This window comes from Pituophis catenifer, unplaced genomic scaffold (assembly GCF_029215685.1).
Source record: "Pituophis catenifer annectens isolate HBS135680 unplaced genomic scaffold, rPitCat1.0.hap2 SCAF_15, whole genome shotgun sequence".
In the NCBI taxonomy this organism is placed as follows: domain Eukaryota; kingdom Metazoa; phylum Chordata; class Lepidosauria; order Squamata; family Colubridae; genus Pituophis; species Pituophis catenifer.
This window is the reverse complement of record NW_027256895.1, coordinates 19,905,898-19,924,568: the sequence shown is the minus strand read 5'-3', so window position 1 is coordinate 19,924,568 and position 18,671 is coordinate 19,905,898. Positions and strand designations below refer to the sequence as shown.

At 37.9% G+C, this 18,671-nt stretch overlaps 1 protein-coding gene across 1 annotated transcript; it reads left to right on the top strand.

Moving 5' to 3' along the window:
- The first annotated feature begins 1,372 nt into the window (after positions 1–1,372).
- Positions 1,373–14,536, top strand: LOC139324547 (vomeronasal type-2 receptor 26-like). The gene is made up of 9 exons (XM_070954259.1): positions 1,373–1,590; positions 2,136–2,421; positions 4,064–4,906; positions 9,046–9,299; positions 10,044–10,122; positions 12,062–12,082; positions 12,714–12,941; positions 13,434–13,560; positions 13,638–14,536. The coding sequence occupies exons 1-9, from the start codon at positions 1,373–1,375 to the stop codon at positions 14,534–14,536; spliced, it is 2,955 nt and encodes a 984-aa protein (XP_070810360.1).
- The last annotated feature ends 4,135 nt before the right edge of the window (positions 14,537–18,671 follow it).

Sequence of the window (18,671 nt, the reverse complement as noted above, 5' to 3'; positions counted from 1 at the left end):
GGTGGTCTTCCGGGTGCGTTTCAAGGTGTTGGTTACCACCTTTAAAGCGCTCCATGGCTTAGGGCCTGGATATTTACAGGACCACCTGCTGCCATTGACTGCCTCCCACCGACCAATATGCTCACACAGAGAGGGTGCCATTGGCTAAACAATGTCGACTGGCGACTCCCAGGGGGAGAGCCTTCTCTGTGGGGGCTCCTGCCCTATGGAACGAATTGCCCCCGGATATACGAAGGATCCCTGACCTCCATGCCTTCCATTGTGCGCTAAAGACCCTGTTATTCCAACAAGCCGGTCCGATGGGACAATAATTTTAATCAAGTTTTAAATATGGGTTTTTAATATTGTTTTATAAGGGTTTTAGAATGGGAATTTTAAATTCGGTCAAAATTGAATTATTTTAATATGGTTTTTAAATTTGTCTTGTATATTGTTTTATTATGGCTGTTCACCACCCTGAATCCTTCGGGGGAAGGGCGGTATAAAAATATAATAAAATAAATAAATAAAAATAAATAAATAAATAAATAAATAAATAGCTATGGATGAAGAAATTATTAACAAAATGATTGAATATGCTGAAATGAGTAAACTGACCTTTGAAATTGGAGAACAGGAAGATAAACAATATTATTTGATACGGGACTTATTTCATCAATGGATAGGCAATAAATCTTGGAGATAACTATGTAATAAATGGAAGTTGATATAAATTAAGTGATATAATTTCTAAAGGAAATGAGCTTGGGACATCTAGTGATAATTATAAGAGGGGAGGAGCACAAAAGAATGTCACCAATTGATATACTGTCTACGATTGTATAGAATGATGAATGTTTTTATGTTTTGTTTTTTGTTGTTTGTTTTAAAATAAAAAAACTTTTATACATAAAAAAAAACAGAACAGAACAGAACAGAATAGAATAGAATAGAATTACAGTAATGCCTTTACACATACATATATTTACAGCTCTATTTCTAGCTTTACAGCTTTATGGATCTAATGATTTTATTTTTTGTCTTGTAGCTCATGCGTTCCTGCCTCTGCAAGTCCTCACATGTCTTGAAATTGTGAATGAGACATATGTGACTGTCTCACTATTATTATGAAATTAGCCAGTTTGCCTTTTCCAAATACTATGGGACTCCATGAAAATGGGAGCAACTGACACTGAATAATGGTAATTATTGTCCCCATCCTATTCCAACCCATGGCTGGGAGCCCCAAAGCTCTGTGAGTTGATTTGATAGTATGTTGCACTCTCTAATTTTGCCTGAAGAACATCTCCAGGAGGCAGATCTCTCTGGTCTATTTCAAAGATCTTGTAGAAGACAGAGGTATTTCTAGATAGAAAGAAGACACTCATCGAAGATGTTACTATTAGTGGAGATACTGTTAATAGTATTGCCTAAAGTGCTGTGCAAGAAACCTACCCTTCAATGTGACCTTCGAGAGCCTCTTCCTATTCGGCACACCTATCATCAGCTTGGAGATGTTAATATTGCTGGCATTATTTCTGCATTTGTGATATTTTCTGACCCCATTGAGTTCACTCAACATCCTTCACAGGCATTTCATGATGGATTTCTGTAAGTATATGATTAATTTATTGTCAAGCTCTGAACTTTGCTGGTAAATCATATCATTCTTAAAATTTTCCACTAGTGGTAAAAACTCCTGATAGAAACATCTAAAATAGGATGCTTCAGTTTATTTTATCTGATGTTATATTTTACTTCAGTTTCTAGGTAAAGTTGAAATAGTTGAAATGGAGATCAAATCTCCATTTATAACAAATCACATCTCAATATCTATTAATATACAGGTATGTATGGTTAATTCCATACAAATTAATTCTATACGAATATGAAGCTGTTACTACCATTAAGGAAGAGAAAGCATATATTTCCCATGACATGTTTCATCATTCTTTATTTCAGGTACCAAAATGTAGCAATTTCCTTTTGCATATAAGCCATTTTTAAATCGCTGCAGTTTGATAGTGAACCATTCTCACATATAGAAACAAGAATTATTTCACACATTCCACAAAATATGTTGTATGAAAGGATTGTAAGTGCCATAATGTGATAAAGACCTTTCTTAATGTGCTGTTTCTAATTCTGTTTTACAGAATAATTTTTCAGAATTACCAGCATATCCTGGCTTTAGTGTTCACTGTAAAAGAGATAAATGAAAATCCCCAGATCATACCCAACATCACGCTGGGCTTCCATATTTTTAACAGCAATTTTAGTCCAAGCTGGACTTTCTTTGCCTCAATGATTCTACCTTTCACTCAGGGCAAATTCATCCCTAACTACAAGTGTGGGATCATAAATACATTGGCTGCAGTCATTGGGACACCTGACATCTCTCTTCACATGGCAACTGTACTGGGAATCTACAAAGTTCCTCAGGTAAGATGTGTTGAGGATATATATTATCATTTTGCCATATGTCCACAAATGTTGGTATGCTTCTTTTTGTAAAAAGAGAGATCTTTCAGATTCCTAGATATTATCTGCTTGATAGAATCATCATAGCACCATGAATCACTGTCATTCTGAACAGATGGTGGGGATAGAATCAATTGAAAGGACTGTTCAAAATCAAAATCTGGAGAACAACAATGATTTGCTGGCTGGAAAAAAGGAAGAAATAAATCTAGTTAATTTGACTTTGGAGCAGGGAAAAGAGGCTGTCAGGATTACGATGGAAGGTGGCACACTGAAAACAAAGGTTTTGGCAGAGGTTTCTATGCAGTTAACTGAAAAGCAGCAAATAGACTCTTTCCTGCAGACTGATAAACTTTATCGTGACAATTTTTGGCTTTATAGATAGAATCAATCTTTAAGGAATGAAGTGACTGATTATATAAGCAGGAAGAGTCGAAGTGGAGGATTCAAATTGAAAGAAATAACTTTTAAAAGAGAACGATTTCTAAGGATGCATCAGCCTCAAGTCCATATTCAAAAATTTTCGAAAATAAAAGCAGGGGGAGGAGCAATGCTGAAGAAGAAAGTATTACTGAAGAAGAAGGATTGGAAAAAAATATAGAAAGAAAGGAAGAATTGAAGATTTTTTTTGGGGGGGAGGATCTTAATAATAAATCTGAAAAGTTTATTGAAATTAGTATTTTTTTTTAAGTTTAAGTAAAAATGTTTAACTAAAAATGGATAGTTTTTTTTTAAAAAAAATTACTGAGGTATTAAAATGGTTAACTTTAAAGTTATTGGATAGCTTTTTGAAAGTTTTGAAATTGATATTTTGAAGAATGAATTCAAGAGTTAGAAATAATTTAACTCAATGGATTAATAGTATCTTTAAGGTTATATTCTGAATATCTTATTGAAGTGTTTTTTTAAAAAAACTTACTTAAGTACTAAAATGGTTAATTTAAAATTGAATGGATATAAAATAATATTTTCTTTTTCTTTTTCTCTAAAAAGATATGCTTTAAAGAAAGTTTTAAAATGTTTAAATTAGAATTCTAAAAGGGGAGGCTGATGAACAATTTTTAAAAGAGGAGTTAAAGAGTGTGAGGGAGTTTTGAATCTTGTAGTAAGTTAGTATATTTTAGCTTATGTTTTGTCTAATGCTATACCCTGTTTTTGCTCTGGGAGGTCGGAGGTGGGGGTTGGGAGAGGGGGTTGAAGGTTGTGTGGGAATAAAATGGTTGTTTAATTTTTAACAAAATTAAAAGATGGATAAATGTATTAATAGAGAAGTAAGAAAAGTGGGGGAAATTTTATAATAAAGGAAATGATATTAAGATATGATAAATATTGGAGGAGCTAAAAGAAGACACAAAAGATGTATTTAGAAGATATATTGAATGATTGATTATGTATTGTTTGTTTGTTTGTTTTTTGTTTATAAATAAAAAAACTTTTTAAATAAAAAAAAGAGTGACATCTTGGTTGATATTTCATAATAAACACAACTAGTTGCATAATTTCAGTATGAAAGGTAGAAGATACCCAACTGAAATGTATATATATGGTTTCAGAGGCTCACATGCAATAGAATTTTCAATTGCATATGTTTATCTTTCTGTAGTTGACCTACGGCTCTGCTCCAGTCATAGATAAAGCAGTTTTCTTCCAACAAATGTTTCCGAATGAATCCCACCAACGTAAGGGCCTCCTGCAGTTATTGCTATATTTTAGATGGATCTGGATTGGCATTCTTGTAGTAAAGGATGAGAAAGGAGAGAAATTCCTGCAAGAGGTACTCCCCACTTTTTCTGAGCATGGCATCTGCACTGAATTCATAGCAGAATTCCCAAATGGAGCTTTTTACAGTGATTTTGATGAAACCATAAATGAAGTGCTACATATATACCATGTTCTCATGAACAGCACAGCCAACGTGATAATCTTATATGGTGAAATTCAGTCCTTAACAGTTCTGAGAAGTATCCTTCACATTTCAGAAGTGGATGATATACCAAAGAAGAATAAGATTTGGCTTATAACTGCTCAAACAGATTATACTTCAACTTCCTTTCATAAATCTTGGGATATAAATTTTCTGCATGGTGCTTTATCCTTTGCAGTTCACACAAACAAAATCCAAAACTTCCAGGAATTTCTTCACAATCTAAATCCAAGCAACAATCAGAATGATCATTTTCAGAAAGGTTTCTGGGAACAGGCATTCAGTTGTTTCTTCCCAAACTCAAAAATGGAGGAGTCTGAGAAGAAATGTACTGGACAGGAGAAGCTTGAAACCCTTCCTACATCTGTGTTTGAAACAAGCATGAGTGGCCAGAGTTATAATATTTACAATGCGGTCTATGCTGTGGCACATGCTTTGCAATCTCTCTCTCTATCCAAATCTAGAGAAACAACAATGATGAAAGAAAGAAGGAAACATTTTCACAATCAAGCGTGGTGGCAGGTAAGTCTGTTATGAGGGTAGTGAGAAACCACCATATCTGTAGTTGCAACATGTGTCCAAAAACTCTAGCAAACAATATTCTCCAGGGATATTGATGTCTGAAAACCCAAAAGTGAGATGTAATAATGGATTAAGTAATCAAAATATTCATAGGCTGATATTCAAATTGTAAATGGCATTCTACAAAATTTCTTAAAATATGTTTCTCTCCATGAAATTAATCTCTTGTCAAGCCCAAAATCAAGAATGACAGATAGTAATTCTTCTAAGCTGATTTCTTCTTGTTTTACATCTATAGATAAAATTTTGTCAATCTGAGTACTCTACTATCTATATCTGCAATTTACTCTGTGAATTATTAGAGGGTGTGGCAGTGGTGGGATTCAGCCAGTTCGCACCACTTCGGGAGAACTGGTTGTTAACTTTCTGAGCAGTTTGGCAAACTGGTTCCTGGAAGAAATCATTATGGCAGAGAACCGGTTGTTAAATTTCTTGAATCCCACCACTGGGGGGCGGGGTATGTTACTTCTGTTTCTCACAGATACAATATCCAATCTGAATTGTCTTTTACTTCTCTGAAATACTCCCCCTCCATCCTGGGAAGCTACTTCCTTATTGTTCTATAAAGTCAGCCTACGGATAAATGGAAGGAGGTTATTACTGAATGTTGAAGCTGTATTGATTGTTGTTGTTGTTGTTGTTGTTGTTGTTGTTGTTGTTGTTGTTGTTATGTATGGTTTTTTGGAATGTTTGCATTTGCAGACACAATTCATTGATTCTTGAAAGTACAAACATGCCAGTGGTAGGTTCCTACCGGTTCGCCCAGGTTTGCATGAACCGGTAGTGGTGGCAGTGGGAGACTCTGCCCACCGCCCGGATTTCATCATGAACATTCTGTGCATCCGCATTCACGAAAGTGAACCGGTAATGAAGGTAAGTGGAACCCACCACTGAATCATGCCAATATTTTTTGGCATTTCCTGATTAGGATCTTCCCATACAATCCATAGGTGGAAGAGGAAGACTGATATATTGTGTCATTCTTATTCAAAGAATATTCAGCCTGCTGTAATGTTCCCATTTTATGAGGCATTGGTTCTGACCTCTTCATAGACCATTTGAGAGTCACTTGCATTTCTACACCCAGTTATTCACAACAACACATGCATAGTTTTAGAGCAAATGCATGGAATGAGAGCAGCCTTATATGCTTCCAAGAACACGGCTCTAGGAGAAGAAGGGAAAGGAGTAAAAGTGTTTTTAATTCACTAAATAAAAGAGGACCAAGGTGGGATGTTAATTTGAGCCTACATTTTGTGACATATTTAGCAATATCAATAGCACTTAGACTTATATACCGCTTCAAAGTGCTTTTACAGCCCTCTCTAAGTGGTTTACAAGGATGCCCACAACAATTTGGGCCCTCATTTTACCCACTTCAGAAGGATGGAAAGCTGAGTCAACCTTGAGCTGGTGAGATTCGAACTGCTGAACTGCAGTTAACAGTCAGCTGAAGTAGCTGAAATAGCCTGCAGTACTGCACTCTAACCACTGCGCCACCTCAGCGCAGTGTACTCCCATTGGATGAAACAATCATCGATTTCAAATGATGGACATCTCAGCCATCAAATTCAGCATCCGCTAAATGCAGGATTTAAATTCTGGCAGACCCTGCTGATGTTGACTCTGGCTCTACTTTAATGCATCCAATAAAAGAAATGTCTTTGCACTTTGGTCCTCTTTTCCCATTGCCTAACCTCTTCTACTGAGACTTTATTTCCTAGGTAGAATATACTGTGCTTCCCTGAAAAATAGTTCCTGGTCTTATTTTCTTTTAGGCCCTGAAATAAGAACTTGGGGTTATTTTTGGGTGTCTCTTATTTTTTTAACGTACAGGGGATGGAAAGCCAACCAGCCCCTTCCTCCCAATGCTTGCCGGCCCTGCATCCTCTCACAGTCAGCAAATGGTGGGGTGGAGTGGTGCCAATGCACAGCCCCTGCCTTCTCAGTTCCCATTGAAAAATGGGGTCCTCCAGCTTTGCCACACACTCTGCAAGGAAAGACAGGTGGTGGAACATATTGCATTCCTTCGTCTCTGGCCACACACATGCTGCACCTGCCCCGTGCACATCCTTGCCACCTCCTATGCTGGCTACCTCCACCACCCCACCACCACTGCTGATCCTCTGAACTAGGGCTTATTTTGTAGGGGTAGGGCTTATATTGCGAGCAGCATGAAAAATCATGCTAGGTCATATTTTCGGTGTAGGTCATTAATTTTTGATTTTACTTTGTAAAAGTAAGTCTATCTTCAATTATATTGTAAATTTTACTGGCAGCCTTTACTTAATGACAGTCATTGGGACCTGAGTTTTCATTGCTTAAGTGATGCAGGTATAAGTTGTGACATCACTTGACCATGCGGTTTAGCAACAATAATTTTGGCAGACCCCAGTTACCATTGTTAAGTGAGGATTGCATAGTTTTTAAAGCATGGAATTCATGTGATCACAACTTCCAATTTCCTTCTAGCTTCCCCATTGACTTTGCTTGTGGAAAGCTAGCAAGATAGATTACAAATCACAATCAAGTAACTGTGGAATGCCATGACAGTCAGAAATAAAGGCCCATTTAAATGCCCATGAACTCCAGCTAGCAGTCAGCTGAAATAGCTGAAGTAGCCTGCAGTACTGCACTCTAACCACTGCACCACCTCGGCGCAGTGTACTCCCATTGGATGAAACAATCATAGATTTCAAATGATAGACATTTCGGTCATCATATTCAGCATCCGCTTAATGCAGGATTTTAAATTCCAGCAGCCCTGCTGATGTTGACTCTGGTTCTACTTTAATGCATCCAATAAAAGAAATGTCATTAGATAGTTAGTTTATTATATTTATATACCGCCCTTCTCCCGAAGGACACAGGGCGGTGAACAGCCATGGTAAAAACAATATACAACAACATTTTAAAAACTTAATTAAAATAATTCAATCATTGGCCGAATTTAAAAACCCAACTAAAATCATTTTAAAACCCCTATCAAAACCCAATTTAAAATCCTTTATCCCGTCAGACCAGCTTGCTGGAATAATAGGGTCTTTAGAGCATGACGGAAGGCGCGGAGGTCAGGGATCCTTCGTATGTTCAGGGGCAGTTCGTTCCATAGGTCCGGGGCCCCCACAGAGAAGGCTCTCCCCCTGGGGGTCACCAGCCTACATTGTTTGGCCGACGGCACTCTGAGGACGCCCTCTCTGTGGGAGCATATTGGTCGGTGGGAGGCAATTGCTGGCAGAATGCGGTCCTGTAGATAACCAGGTCCTAAGCCATGGAGCGCTTTAAAGGTGGTAACTAACACCTTGAAACGCACCCGGAGACCACCGGGAGCCAGTGCAGCTCGCACAAGAAGGGTGTTACATGGGAGCGACGAGTCACCCCCATTATTACTCATGCGGCTGCATTCTGGACCAGCTGGAGCATCCAGGTACTCCTCAAGGGGAGCCCCATGTACAGAGCATTATAATAGTCCAGCTGGGAAGTGACGAGGGCATGAGTGACTGTGCGCAGGGCATCCCGATCCAGAAAGGGACGCAACTGGGAGATCAGGCGAACCTGATAGAAACCCCCCCTGGCCACGGCCGTCATATGATCTTCCAAAGACAGCCGTGAGTCCAGGAGGACGCCCAAGGTGCAAGCCCTCTCTGAGGGGCGTAAGATCTCATCACCAATAGCCAGCGATGGTTCTAGTTGGCTATATCGGGCCATCGGGAGCCACAGCCACTCAATCTTGGAGAGGTTGAGTCTGAGCCTGTTCCTCCCCATCCAGATCCGCACGGCCTCCAGGCAGCGGGACATCACGTCAAGGGCATCATTGGGGTGGCCTGGGGTTGAAATGTACAACTGCGTGTCATCGGCATACAGTTGACACTTCACCCCAAAGCTACGGATGATCTCACCCAGAAGTCATTGCCCTTTGGTCCTCAATTCCCATTGCCTAACCTCTTCTACTAAGACTTTATTTCCTAGGTAGAATATACCGTGTTTCCCTGAAAAATAGGCCCTGGTCTTATTTTCTTTTAGGCCCCGAAATAAGAATTTGGGCTTATTTTCGGGTTTCTTATTTTTTTAACATACAGGGGATGGAAAGCCAACCAGCCCCGTTCTCTTGGTCCCAATGCTTACTGGCCCTGTTGCTACCAGGGCACTTCTCAACCGCTGGCCTCCAAACAGTGGCCTATGCTGCTGCTGACCTCATGGGGTCTCTTTGCCCTCCTGGTAGTGCTGCTCTCGGCTACCCGAGTCGTCCCAGATCTATGACCTCCAGACCACCCCCCTGCTGCCAGTGGAGCCATGCTGACTGCACCGCCTCTCACAGCCAGCAAATGGTGGGGTAAGGTGGTGCCATGGTACAGCCCCTGCCTTTGCAGTTCCAACTGACAAATAGGGTCCTCCAGCTTTGCCACACACTCTGCAAGGAAAGACAGGTGGTGGAACGTATTACATTCCTTTCTCCCTGGCGCCATAAAGGCTGAACCTGCTTCCGGACATCGTCTTCCCCATGTGCATCCTTGCCACCTCCTATGCTGGCTACCCCAACCGCCCCACCACCGCTGCTGATTCTCTGAACTAGGGCTTATATTGCGAACAGCATGAAAAAACATGCTAGGTTGTATTTTCGGGGTAGGTCATTAATTTTAGATTTTACTTCATAAAAGTAAGTCTATCTTTGATTATATTGTAAATTTTACTGGCAGTGTTTACTTAATGACGGTCATTGGGACCTGAGTTTCCATTGCTAAGTGATGCAGGTATAAGTTGTGACATCACTTGACCATGCGGTTTAGCAACAATAATTTTGGCAGACCCCAGTTACCATTGTTAAGTGAGGATTGCATAGTTTTTAAAGCATGGAATTCATGCGATCACAACGTCCAAATTCCTTCTAGCTTCCCCATTGACTTTGCTTGTGGAAAGCTAGCAAGATAGACTACAAATCACAATCAAGTAACTGTGGAATGCCATGACAGTCAGAAATAAAGGCCCATTCCCGACTTCCTGAATTGTGATCATACAAGCACAGTAAGGAAATCATAAGTATCACTTGTTCTGCACTTACAATTTCTTATAATTTCAGATGGTTGCTGAACAAGCAGTCATTAAACAATGAACACCTGTACATAAGGGTTGCTATGCTATCTCAGTTATTATTGTTGGTATGTCACTAACTCCTCTCTGAATCTTTGCAGCCCCATGAACCATAGCACTCCAGGCCCTCCTATCCTACACTATCTTCTACAATTTGCCGGTATTAATGTTCGTTGTGCTGATGACACTACCTAACCATCTCACCCTTTATTATCCACTTCTCCTTTTGCCTTCAATCTTTCACAACCTCAGGGTGGTGTCCAATGATTATAAAGTGTGCCAAAGTATCTGAGCTATGTCGGCATAAGCTGAAACATATGGCAAACATTGCAAGTAATTATACTGTCAGTGTCCATTTCCATCACTTTTTTTCTTTGTTTGTTTACTAAAAAATTAAACATTTCTTTAAAAAATTAAATATATTCCCCATTTCTAATAGTTTATGACAGTTCTTGACCATTTGTTCTCTTGAAAAATTCATCACTATCTTTCCTGTCTTAAGTGTCTGTCTCTTTTTTCTGTGGTTTTTTACTTATGTTTCCACTTACATCATTAAGAATTTAAAAATTTCTACAGAATTAAAATAAGTAAACTATATGTTTTCAAACGTTTAGTTGAAAAAAGAAATGGAAAAAGATGTAAAAACTGAAAAGAAATAATTAAAAATTAAAAATAATATTTAAGAGTTGAAAAAAGATTAAAATTGGGAACAAATAATTGAAAAATTGAAAAAAGCAATTTGAAAATTTGAAAAGGATTTTTTCTTTTAAAAAAAGGGAGATCTGCAGTAATCTTGGAGCCCATGAAAATAAAATCTGTTTTCATTTCTTCCAATTCTATTGGCTATGAAGTAATGGCACCAGATGCCATAAACTTAGCTTTTTTTATATTGTGTTTCCAGCCAACTTTTGCAATCTACTCTTTTACCTCATCAAGTGGCTCTTTAGTTCCTTTTCACGTTCTGCCATTAGAGTGGTATCTTTGCATATCTGAGGTTGTTTGATTTGATTTGATTTTGATTTTATTGAATTTATATACCGTCCTACTCCCGAAGGACTCAGGGCGGTGAACAGCCACAGAATAAAACACATAAATACAAAATTTAAAATAGAATAAAAACAAATTAAATAATTTGGCTGAGACAAATTTAAAATACCCAATAATTTAAAACAAATTAAAATTTACATTTAAAAGGGGAAAAGATTTAGGCCAGGCCAGCTTGATGAAATAAGAAAGTCTTGAGCGCGTGACAGAAGTTGCGCAGATCTGGGATCTTCCGTATCTCCGGGGGGAGCTTGTTCCAGATCGTAGGTGCCCCCACAGAGAAGGCTCTCCCCCTAGGGGCCTCCAGTCGACATTGTTTGGCCGACGGCACCCGGAGGATCCCCTCTCTATGGGAGCGTACTGGTACTTGTTGATATTTCTTCCACCAATCCTAATTCTGGCTTGTGATTCATCAGCCTGGCATTTCACAAGATGTACTTTGCATATAATTTAAATAAGCAAGGTGACAATATATAGCCTTGTTGTACTTATTACCCTATTTTGAAGCAATCAATTGTTCCATGTCTGGCTCTAACTGTTGCTTCTTGGCTGTCATGCAGATGTAAGGTCTGACTCAAACTGATCCCTTAGAAAAGGAAGATCCTTGACTCCATTTGGTAAAAGCAAAGGGTTCTTTTACTAAAGGTGTTAGTTGCAGTAATGTAAAGTCAGCTCTGAATTCTCCAGCATTTGCAAGATATAAAACAGGTTCAACCGGAGTCCATTCTTACCCCCCTGTAACCAGTCCATTTCCAGCCAACCACAGCTCAGCAAGATGTTTTGAGAATGTTGAGATGTTTGGGGATAATCCACATATTTCTCTGGGTGCTTGGCCTTGGGATGCTGGTAAAAACAGCATCTGGCTGCTCTGGTCTTTATCACCTATCCTTCCACTCTCCTGATTTCCCAACACATATAAACACAGCTTTATTGCTCTTTAATCCTTCATCCCCTCCACTTCAGGCCTTTAATGGCAGGAAGCAGGTGAGGTGCGAAGCTGATTCATGAAGAGCTGACATTAGCCTTCTCAGGTGACAGTTATGATCGTCTGGTACTCCCAACACTTTAAGAACTTGCCACAGATTGTTGTGATCTACATAATCAAAGGGTTTAGCATGGTCAATGAAGCAAAATAGATGGTTTTCTGGAACTACCCTACTGTCTCATAATCAAGCAAATGAAGGAAATTTGATCTCCAGTTCCTCTGCCTTTTCAAAAAAAAAATATTTGTACTTCTTAGTTCTCAGTTCACATACTGCTGAAGCCTAACTTGCACCATTTTGAATACAACCTTGCTAGTGTATGAAATGAGTTCAATTATATGGTTGTTTTATACATCATAGTATTGATTATATATTTATTAGAAGTGATCTGGCTTAAGTAGCTTTTGCAAATAAACTAGAGCTTAATTTTATTTTTTGATGGTTGTTTATTTTGCAATTCTATGTTAATTTTATTTCAGAAATCTGATATCTCTATCTCTGTTTTAGAATGATTGTTATTTATTTGTTTGAGGGATTACAACTTTAAAGAAACATTCATATGTATGTTTTCAATATATGAATTATTTCTCCCTCCCTCAGTTTGTTCCTCTCTTATTGCCTCTGCGTTTCAGGTTCATTCTTTTCTGAGAAGTGTCAGATTCAACAACAGTGTTGGTGAAAAGATCTCCTTTGATACAAATGGAGAATTCATTGGTGGATTTGATATTATCAACTGGATCACATTCCCAAACCAATCATTTCTTAGAGTCAAAGTTGGAGTGATAGATCCCACAGCTCTAGCAGAGAAGTTCTTCAATATTTCTGTAGATTCGATCACATGGCCAGTAGGCTTTAACCAGGTTAGCTTTTTGAATCCAGATTTGTTTGCCTTCATTTAAATTTTAAATATTAAATACCTAGGTACAAATTTCCTGGAAAAGGAAAGGTATCAGTAAGATACTTTTTAAACTTTTCTAGCAATTGCTATTGAATATTAGGAAATATACTTTCCTGGCTCCCTGTTAATTATGGGCAATGGTTTTCACGGTTTTTAAGTAAAAGCTGCAAGCCAGCACAATGAATCTCTTCAGTTTGCTGACATCAAAATTCAGAAGTTGAAAAAACCAACCTTAACTAACTAGCACAGAAATTGTCTATGAAGAGTGATGATGGTTAACAAAGGCTATCGATACAATTATTGTAGAAATTTAATTAGTTATAATTTCAGAGCAATTACATCTAAAATTATGTCATCCTGCTACTTCATTTTTAATCTGCTGATTCCACAGAAACACTCAAAGCACTTCCTTTCCTCTTTGTATCTTAATATATTCTTCTTCATTCATTGATAGGCATTACCTTTATCTTTATGTAATGATCCTTGCGAGACAGGACACAGCAAGGCCAAGAAAGAAGGAAAGTTGTTTTGTTGCTATGATTGCCATCTATGTCCAGAGGGGAAAATATCAAACGAGAAGGGTAGGAAAATTTCAGTTATACTGGGATTAAGCCAACACTATAATTTCCTATATCAACTCATCTGCATTCTTTTTCAGACATAGATGACTGTTCTCCATGTCCAGAAGATCAATACCCCAATCCCGGGAAAAATATGTGCATTCCAAAGCGGATCACCTTTTTGTCCTATGAAGAATCCTTGGGGATCAGTCTGACTGTTCTTTCTCTTTGCTTTTCTTTAATGACGGCTTTGGTAATAACAATCTTCATGAAACACAAAGACACTCCCATCGTCAAAGCCAACAACCGGAATCTCACTTATACACTCCTACTTTCTCTTCTCCTCTCTTTCCTTTGTGTCTTTCTATTTGTTGGGAAGCCCAATACGATTGTGTGTCTCTTTCGACAACCAGCTTTTGGCTTCATCTTTTCTGTGGCAGTTTCTTGTGTCTTGGCCAAAACCTTTGTTGTGGTTCTAGCATTCATGGCCACCAAACCCGGTTCCAGATTGAGGAAATGGGTTGGGGGAAGGATGGTCAGTTTCATTCTTCTATCCTGCTCCCTTTTTCAAATATGTGTTTGTGCTGTGTGGCTGATAACATCCCCACCATATCCAGATTTTGATGCACAGTCAATGTCTGAAGAAGTCATCCTGGAGTGCAATGAAGACTCGGTCATGTTCTACTGTGTTTTGGGCTTTATGGGTTTTCTTGCTCTGCTTAGCTTCTCTGCTGCTTTTCTAGCTAGGAATTTACCTGACAGTTTCAATGAAGCCAAATTCATCACCTTCAGCATGTTGGTCTTCTGCAGTGTTTGGTTGTGTTTTATTCCAACCTATCTAAGCACAAGGGGAAAATATACGTTGGCTGTGGAGATCTTCTCCATGATCTCCTCCAATGCTGGCTTATTGGTGTGCATCTTTTTTCCCAAGTGTTTTATCATTGTGATGAGACCTGAGCTTAATGATAAGCACCAGCTCATGAAGAGAAAGTTTTAATAAATTTTTGTTTGCCTAATATTCTTTATAGGTACATGTTGGGGAAATTCCCCACTTCAACATTTAAACTAGAGAACAATGTACAGAGACAGTGATGTTTTATGTTGCCCCGTCCCCTGAGATTTGGATAGTTTCATAGGTTTTGTTTTTGGAAGGCAATTATTACTGAGGTCTATAAAAACATAAATTACAGCACAAATTAATGTATTAATGTATTTATTGACATTATTGATTTATTGACATATTTTAGTATGTTATGGGGAGCTCTGACTATATGTGTCAGTTAAATGTGAATTGTAAATTTGTCTTTACTGGTCATCTTAATTCATATGCAATATAAAGTTTATAAGTGTATAAGAAGAAGTGCAGATAATTACAAATGAGAATTTGTTTAAACAGGGAAGGTCTATTTTTTTTTTCTGAAGCAATCGGACAGAGGGAATTCCCTGATGCACATAACTTGTAGTCGTCACCTACAAAACATGGGGTAAATTCAAAAGCTGGCCATATGTCTTCTTCTCAATAGCAAACATCAAAGAAATCTCTGGCACAAAAAAATAATTATAGTAAATTCAAATAAATTCCCTCAGAAGTCCAATTCATGCTAGTATCCAATTTGCATAATTGTCTCCTTTTAAGAGATTCAATCAAGTATGATGACTGTGTAGAACAGCATGTTTCATGGTCATAAGTCTGTTTGAGTAGATAAGAGTTTTGTGACACTTGAATAACTGTGTAGAACCAGAGGTTCAATGGTCATAAGTCTGTTTGAGTAGATAGTGTTGCAACTAGGGCCTCCTTATATTCTTCTGGTATTTTTGGTAAATTAGACTTTTCTAAACATTATATAATCTTCTCTTCTGATACTGTCTCTTGCTCATAGAGTTTCTTATAATATTTCTGTACCACTTTTTTCTTTTCCTCATTCTGGTAACATATCTGTCCTCCCTCCTCTATTAATTGGTTAATTAGTTTTTTCTCCTTCTCCCTTTTCATTTTGTATGCCAGCCATCTACCTGGTTTATTAGTATTTTCAAAATAGTTTTGTTTGGACATTTTTATTTGATAAGCCAAGTCTTCTTTTTCAATTAAGTTCATTTCATGTTTTTTCAAATCCATTTGGTTTTTAATCCTCTTGCTTTGAGTGTTTTTTTGTAATTCCATCTCCAGTTCCTTGTATTCTTCTTCCAATTTTTTCTGTGTTTGTGTTTTCTTTTTATTTCTTTTTCCCAAATAGGTCATTGTCAACCCTCCAATATATGGTTTAACTATATAAATAAATAAATAAATAATAAATAAATAATTTTATTTCTATACCGCCCTTCTCCCGAAGGACTCAGGGCGGTGTACAGCCTATTTAAAAACACAAAAAACACGACAACAATTTAAAATTTAAAATCATTAAATAATTAGGCTCCAATTAAAATCCCAGAAATTTAAAATACCCCAATTTAAAACGTTATGTTAATAGCCCTGCCTGGCGGAACAACAGGGTCTTTAGAGCGCAGCGAAACACCCGGAGGTCGGAAATCTTTTGTATTTCGGGGGGCAGTTCATTCCACAGGGCTGGGGCTCCCACAGAGAAGGCCCTCCCCCTGGGTGTCGCCAGCCGACATAACTTGGCTGATGGCACCCGGAGGAGACCCTCTCTGTGGGAGCGGACTGGTCGGTGGGAGGCTATTGGTGGCAGAAGTCGGTCTCGAAGGTACCCGGGTCCTATATGTATATGTATATCCCATACATTTTGCAATGAGGTATCCTCCTTTCTGTTTTCCTTAAAAAAGAAACCTAATTCTTTCTCTACAGATTGTTGAAACTCTTTTTTATTTAGTATTGTTTGGTTCAATGTCCATCTTAATCGCTTTCTTTGTCCCTTCTATATAATAATAATCAGGTTATGATCCACCCAAATACTTGTTTCAATGTTTATATCTTGTACATTATCTAATAAGTCAATTGACATCCACATCATATCTCTTCTGGACCATGACTTGTGTCTATCTAGTAAAAAGTATACTGCTTTTTCTTTCAAAAGTCTTTCTGTCCAAACCTCTTTGATGCCTATTTCCTCTACCATTATGAAAAAGGCCTTTGGAAGCCTTTTTCTAGGTTTCTTATTAACCTTTGTTGTCTTATAGTCCCAATCTACTTCCCTTATCACACAGAAGTCTCCCATTATGCAAATATTGTCATACTCAAATTCTATTATTTTCCTGTGCAATTTTCCATAAAATTCTTCTTGTTTATCATTTGGTGCATATATTGCCACTAACAATATTTGTTTATTGTTCATTGTTACTTTCACCATTAAAATCCTCCCTTCTTCATCAGCATATATTTGTTTAGGTTCTAGTCTCTTTTTAATGTATAATACTACGCCTCTTTTTCTTTGATGTGTCAATGCAGTAAACAAATCGCCCAATTTTGCATACTCCAATAATTTTTTGTATTGCTTTCTAATATGAACTTCTTGTAGACGTACAGTGTCCATTTTTAGTTTTCCCAATTGATTAAGAATTCTTTTCCTTTTTATCACCAAATTCAAACCATTAATATTTATTGATATTGTTTTGATTTCTTCTTCCATGTTTTACTTGTTACTAGTTTTTGTTCATCTTGTCATTCTTATCTCTCTTTGTTCCTTGGGCTCTTTCGATCTTGCCCCCTCTCTTATTGCCTTTTCTTGTTCTTTTATCGTCTCTCTTTTTTGATCTTCTTTTTCTTTCACCGCTTCATCTTGGACTTTAGTTTCTTTTTCCTCTCTCAATCTTTGCTCTTCTTGGGGCCCCAAATATTGATCATAAAATGATGCTGCTTTCTCTATCGAGTCCAGTCTATGTCTTTGCACTTGCCAGTAAACCAATATTCCTTCTGGTATTAACCATCTGAAATTTACTCCTTTTTGGATTAAAGGTTTTGTCAAAAATTGATGTTCTCTCCTCAGGTCTCTCACTCTCCTGGGTATCTGTTTCAACACCACAATCTCTCTGTCCTTGTATTTTATTGGAGTATTTCTTGCTACCTGTAATATTTCTGTACCCTGCTCTGTCCATTTTGAGAGAGAGAATTGTTTTTTCTTGTTTTTTGTCAGCCATTGTGAGTCTGCCATCCATTTTCTCCACTTTTTTTTCTGTTCAATCTGCCTTTTCCTCCACTTTCTGTATTCTTTCTTCATTCTTTCCCATCATCGCCTTCACTTCTTTAAGCTCTCCTTCTACCTTCTCCATTCTTTTTTTAAAGTCTTCATGAAAGACCTGTATTATTGTGAGAAAAATAAGAATTATTCCTGTAAAAGCATAACCTGAGTTACGCCATTTTAAAATCATGTTAAGGTTTTGTTTTACCTTGTATAACCTGATTATATAATTTAGCTGACATTTAAGAACATGAGAAAGGAAGTGTGTAATTCCTGTGTTTTTTAGAGGATGTTTGTCTTACAGGAAATATGCTCTGGGTTAACTTGCCCTTATTAATTAAAGGAAGTACGCCATTGATGTTTTTGAGGGGTATTTCTGTTGGGAATTGGGGAATTTCCAGGGTGGATTATGTACTGCATATGTTATATAAGATGTTATGTAAGATCTGAAACTGATTCCCAAGGTACTTTATTGACGTGTATTCTGATGTTCCTGAAGACTATAAAAACCCGTGTAAATTGTTTTATTTCCGTCTTTCTCTACTTTAGAGAGAAGGGCCCTTTGCAAAGAATAAACTCTGTTCCAGGATTATTTTAGTCTCTGTCTCTTTTTAAAACGATAATGGGATTTACCTGTCGACCACAATTGGCGCCCGAAGGGACTGAAAACATTCTGTCTGGAATGGAATTCCCTGATACGTGCGCACAAACACTGATTTCAGTGAGATGGGGTTATTTCCTTTCCAGCCGGAATTGCTTTTCTATGAACCTTGAGGCGGAGACCTGAATGCCTGGACAGAGAGGAACGTTCCTGAAGACTTTGGTGCACCAGGAGTGAGTATATGTTTTCTTTTTGGTGGTTTGGATTTGTGTATGTTTGTGTGTGTATGGCCTGTATGATTGGGGGAAATATGGGGACTTTACTAGGGAAAAGTGCTGCTGAGACTGAAATATCCTCCATCCCCCATATCTCCATTAGGGAAATTGTTAGTACAGTAG

Excerpts from the sequence above, each read along its gene's own strand:
- LOC139324547 (XM_070954259.1), top strand. The coding sequence starts at position 1,373 with ATGTTACTATTAGTGGAGATACTGTTAATAGTATTGCCTAAAGTGCTG. Across the intron at positions 1,591-2,135 it reads GCATTTCATGATGGATTTCT|AATAATTTTTCAGAATTACC; the intron begins GTAAGTATATGA and ends TCTGTTTTACAG. Across the intron at positions 10,123-12,061 it reads TATCTCAGTTATTATTGTTG|GCCTTTAATGGCAGGAAGCA; the intron begins GTATGTCACTAA and ends CCTCCACTTCAG.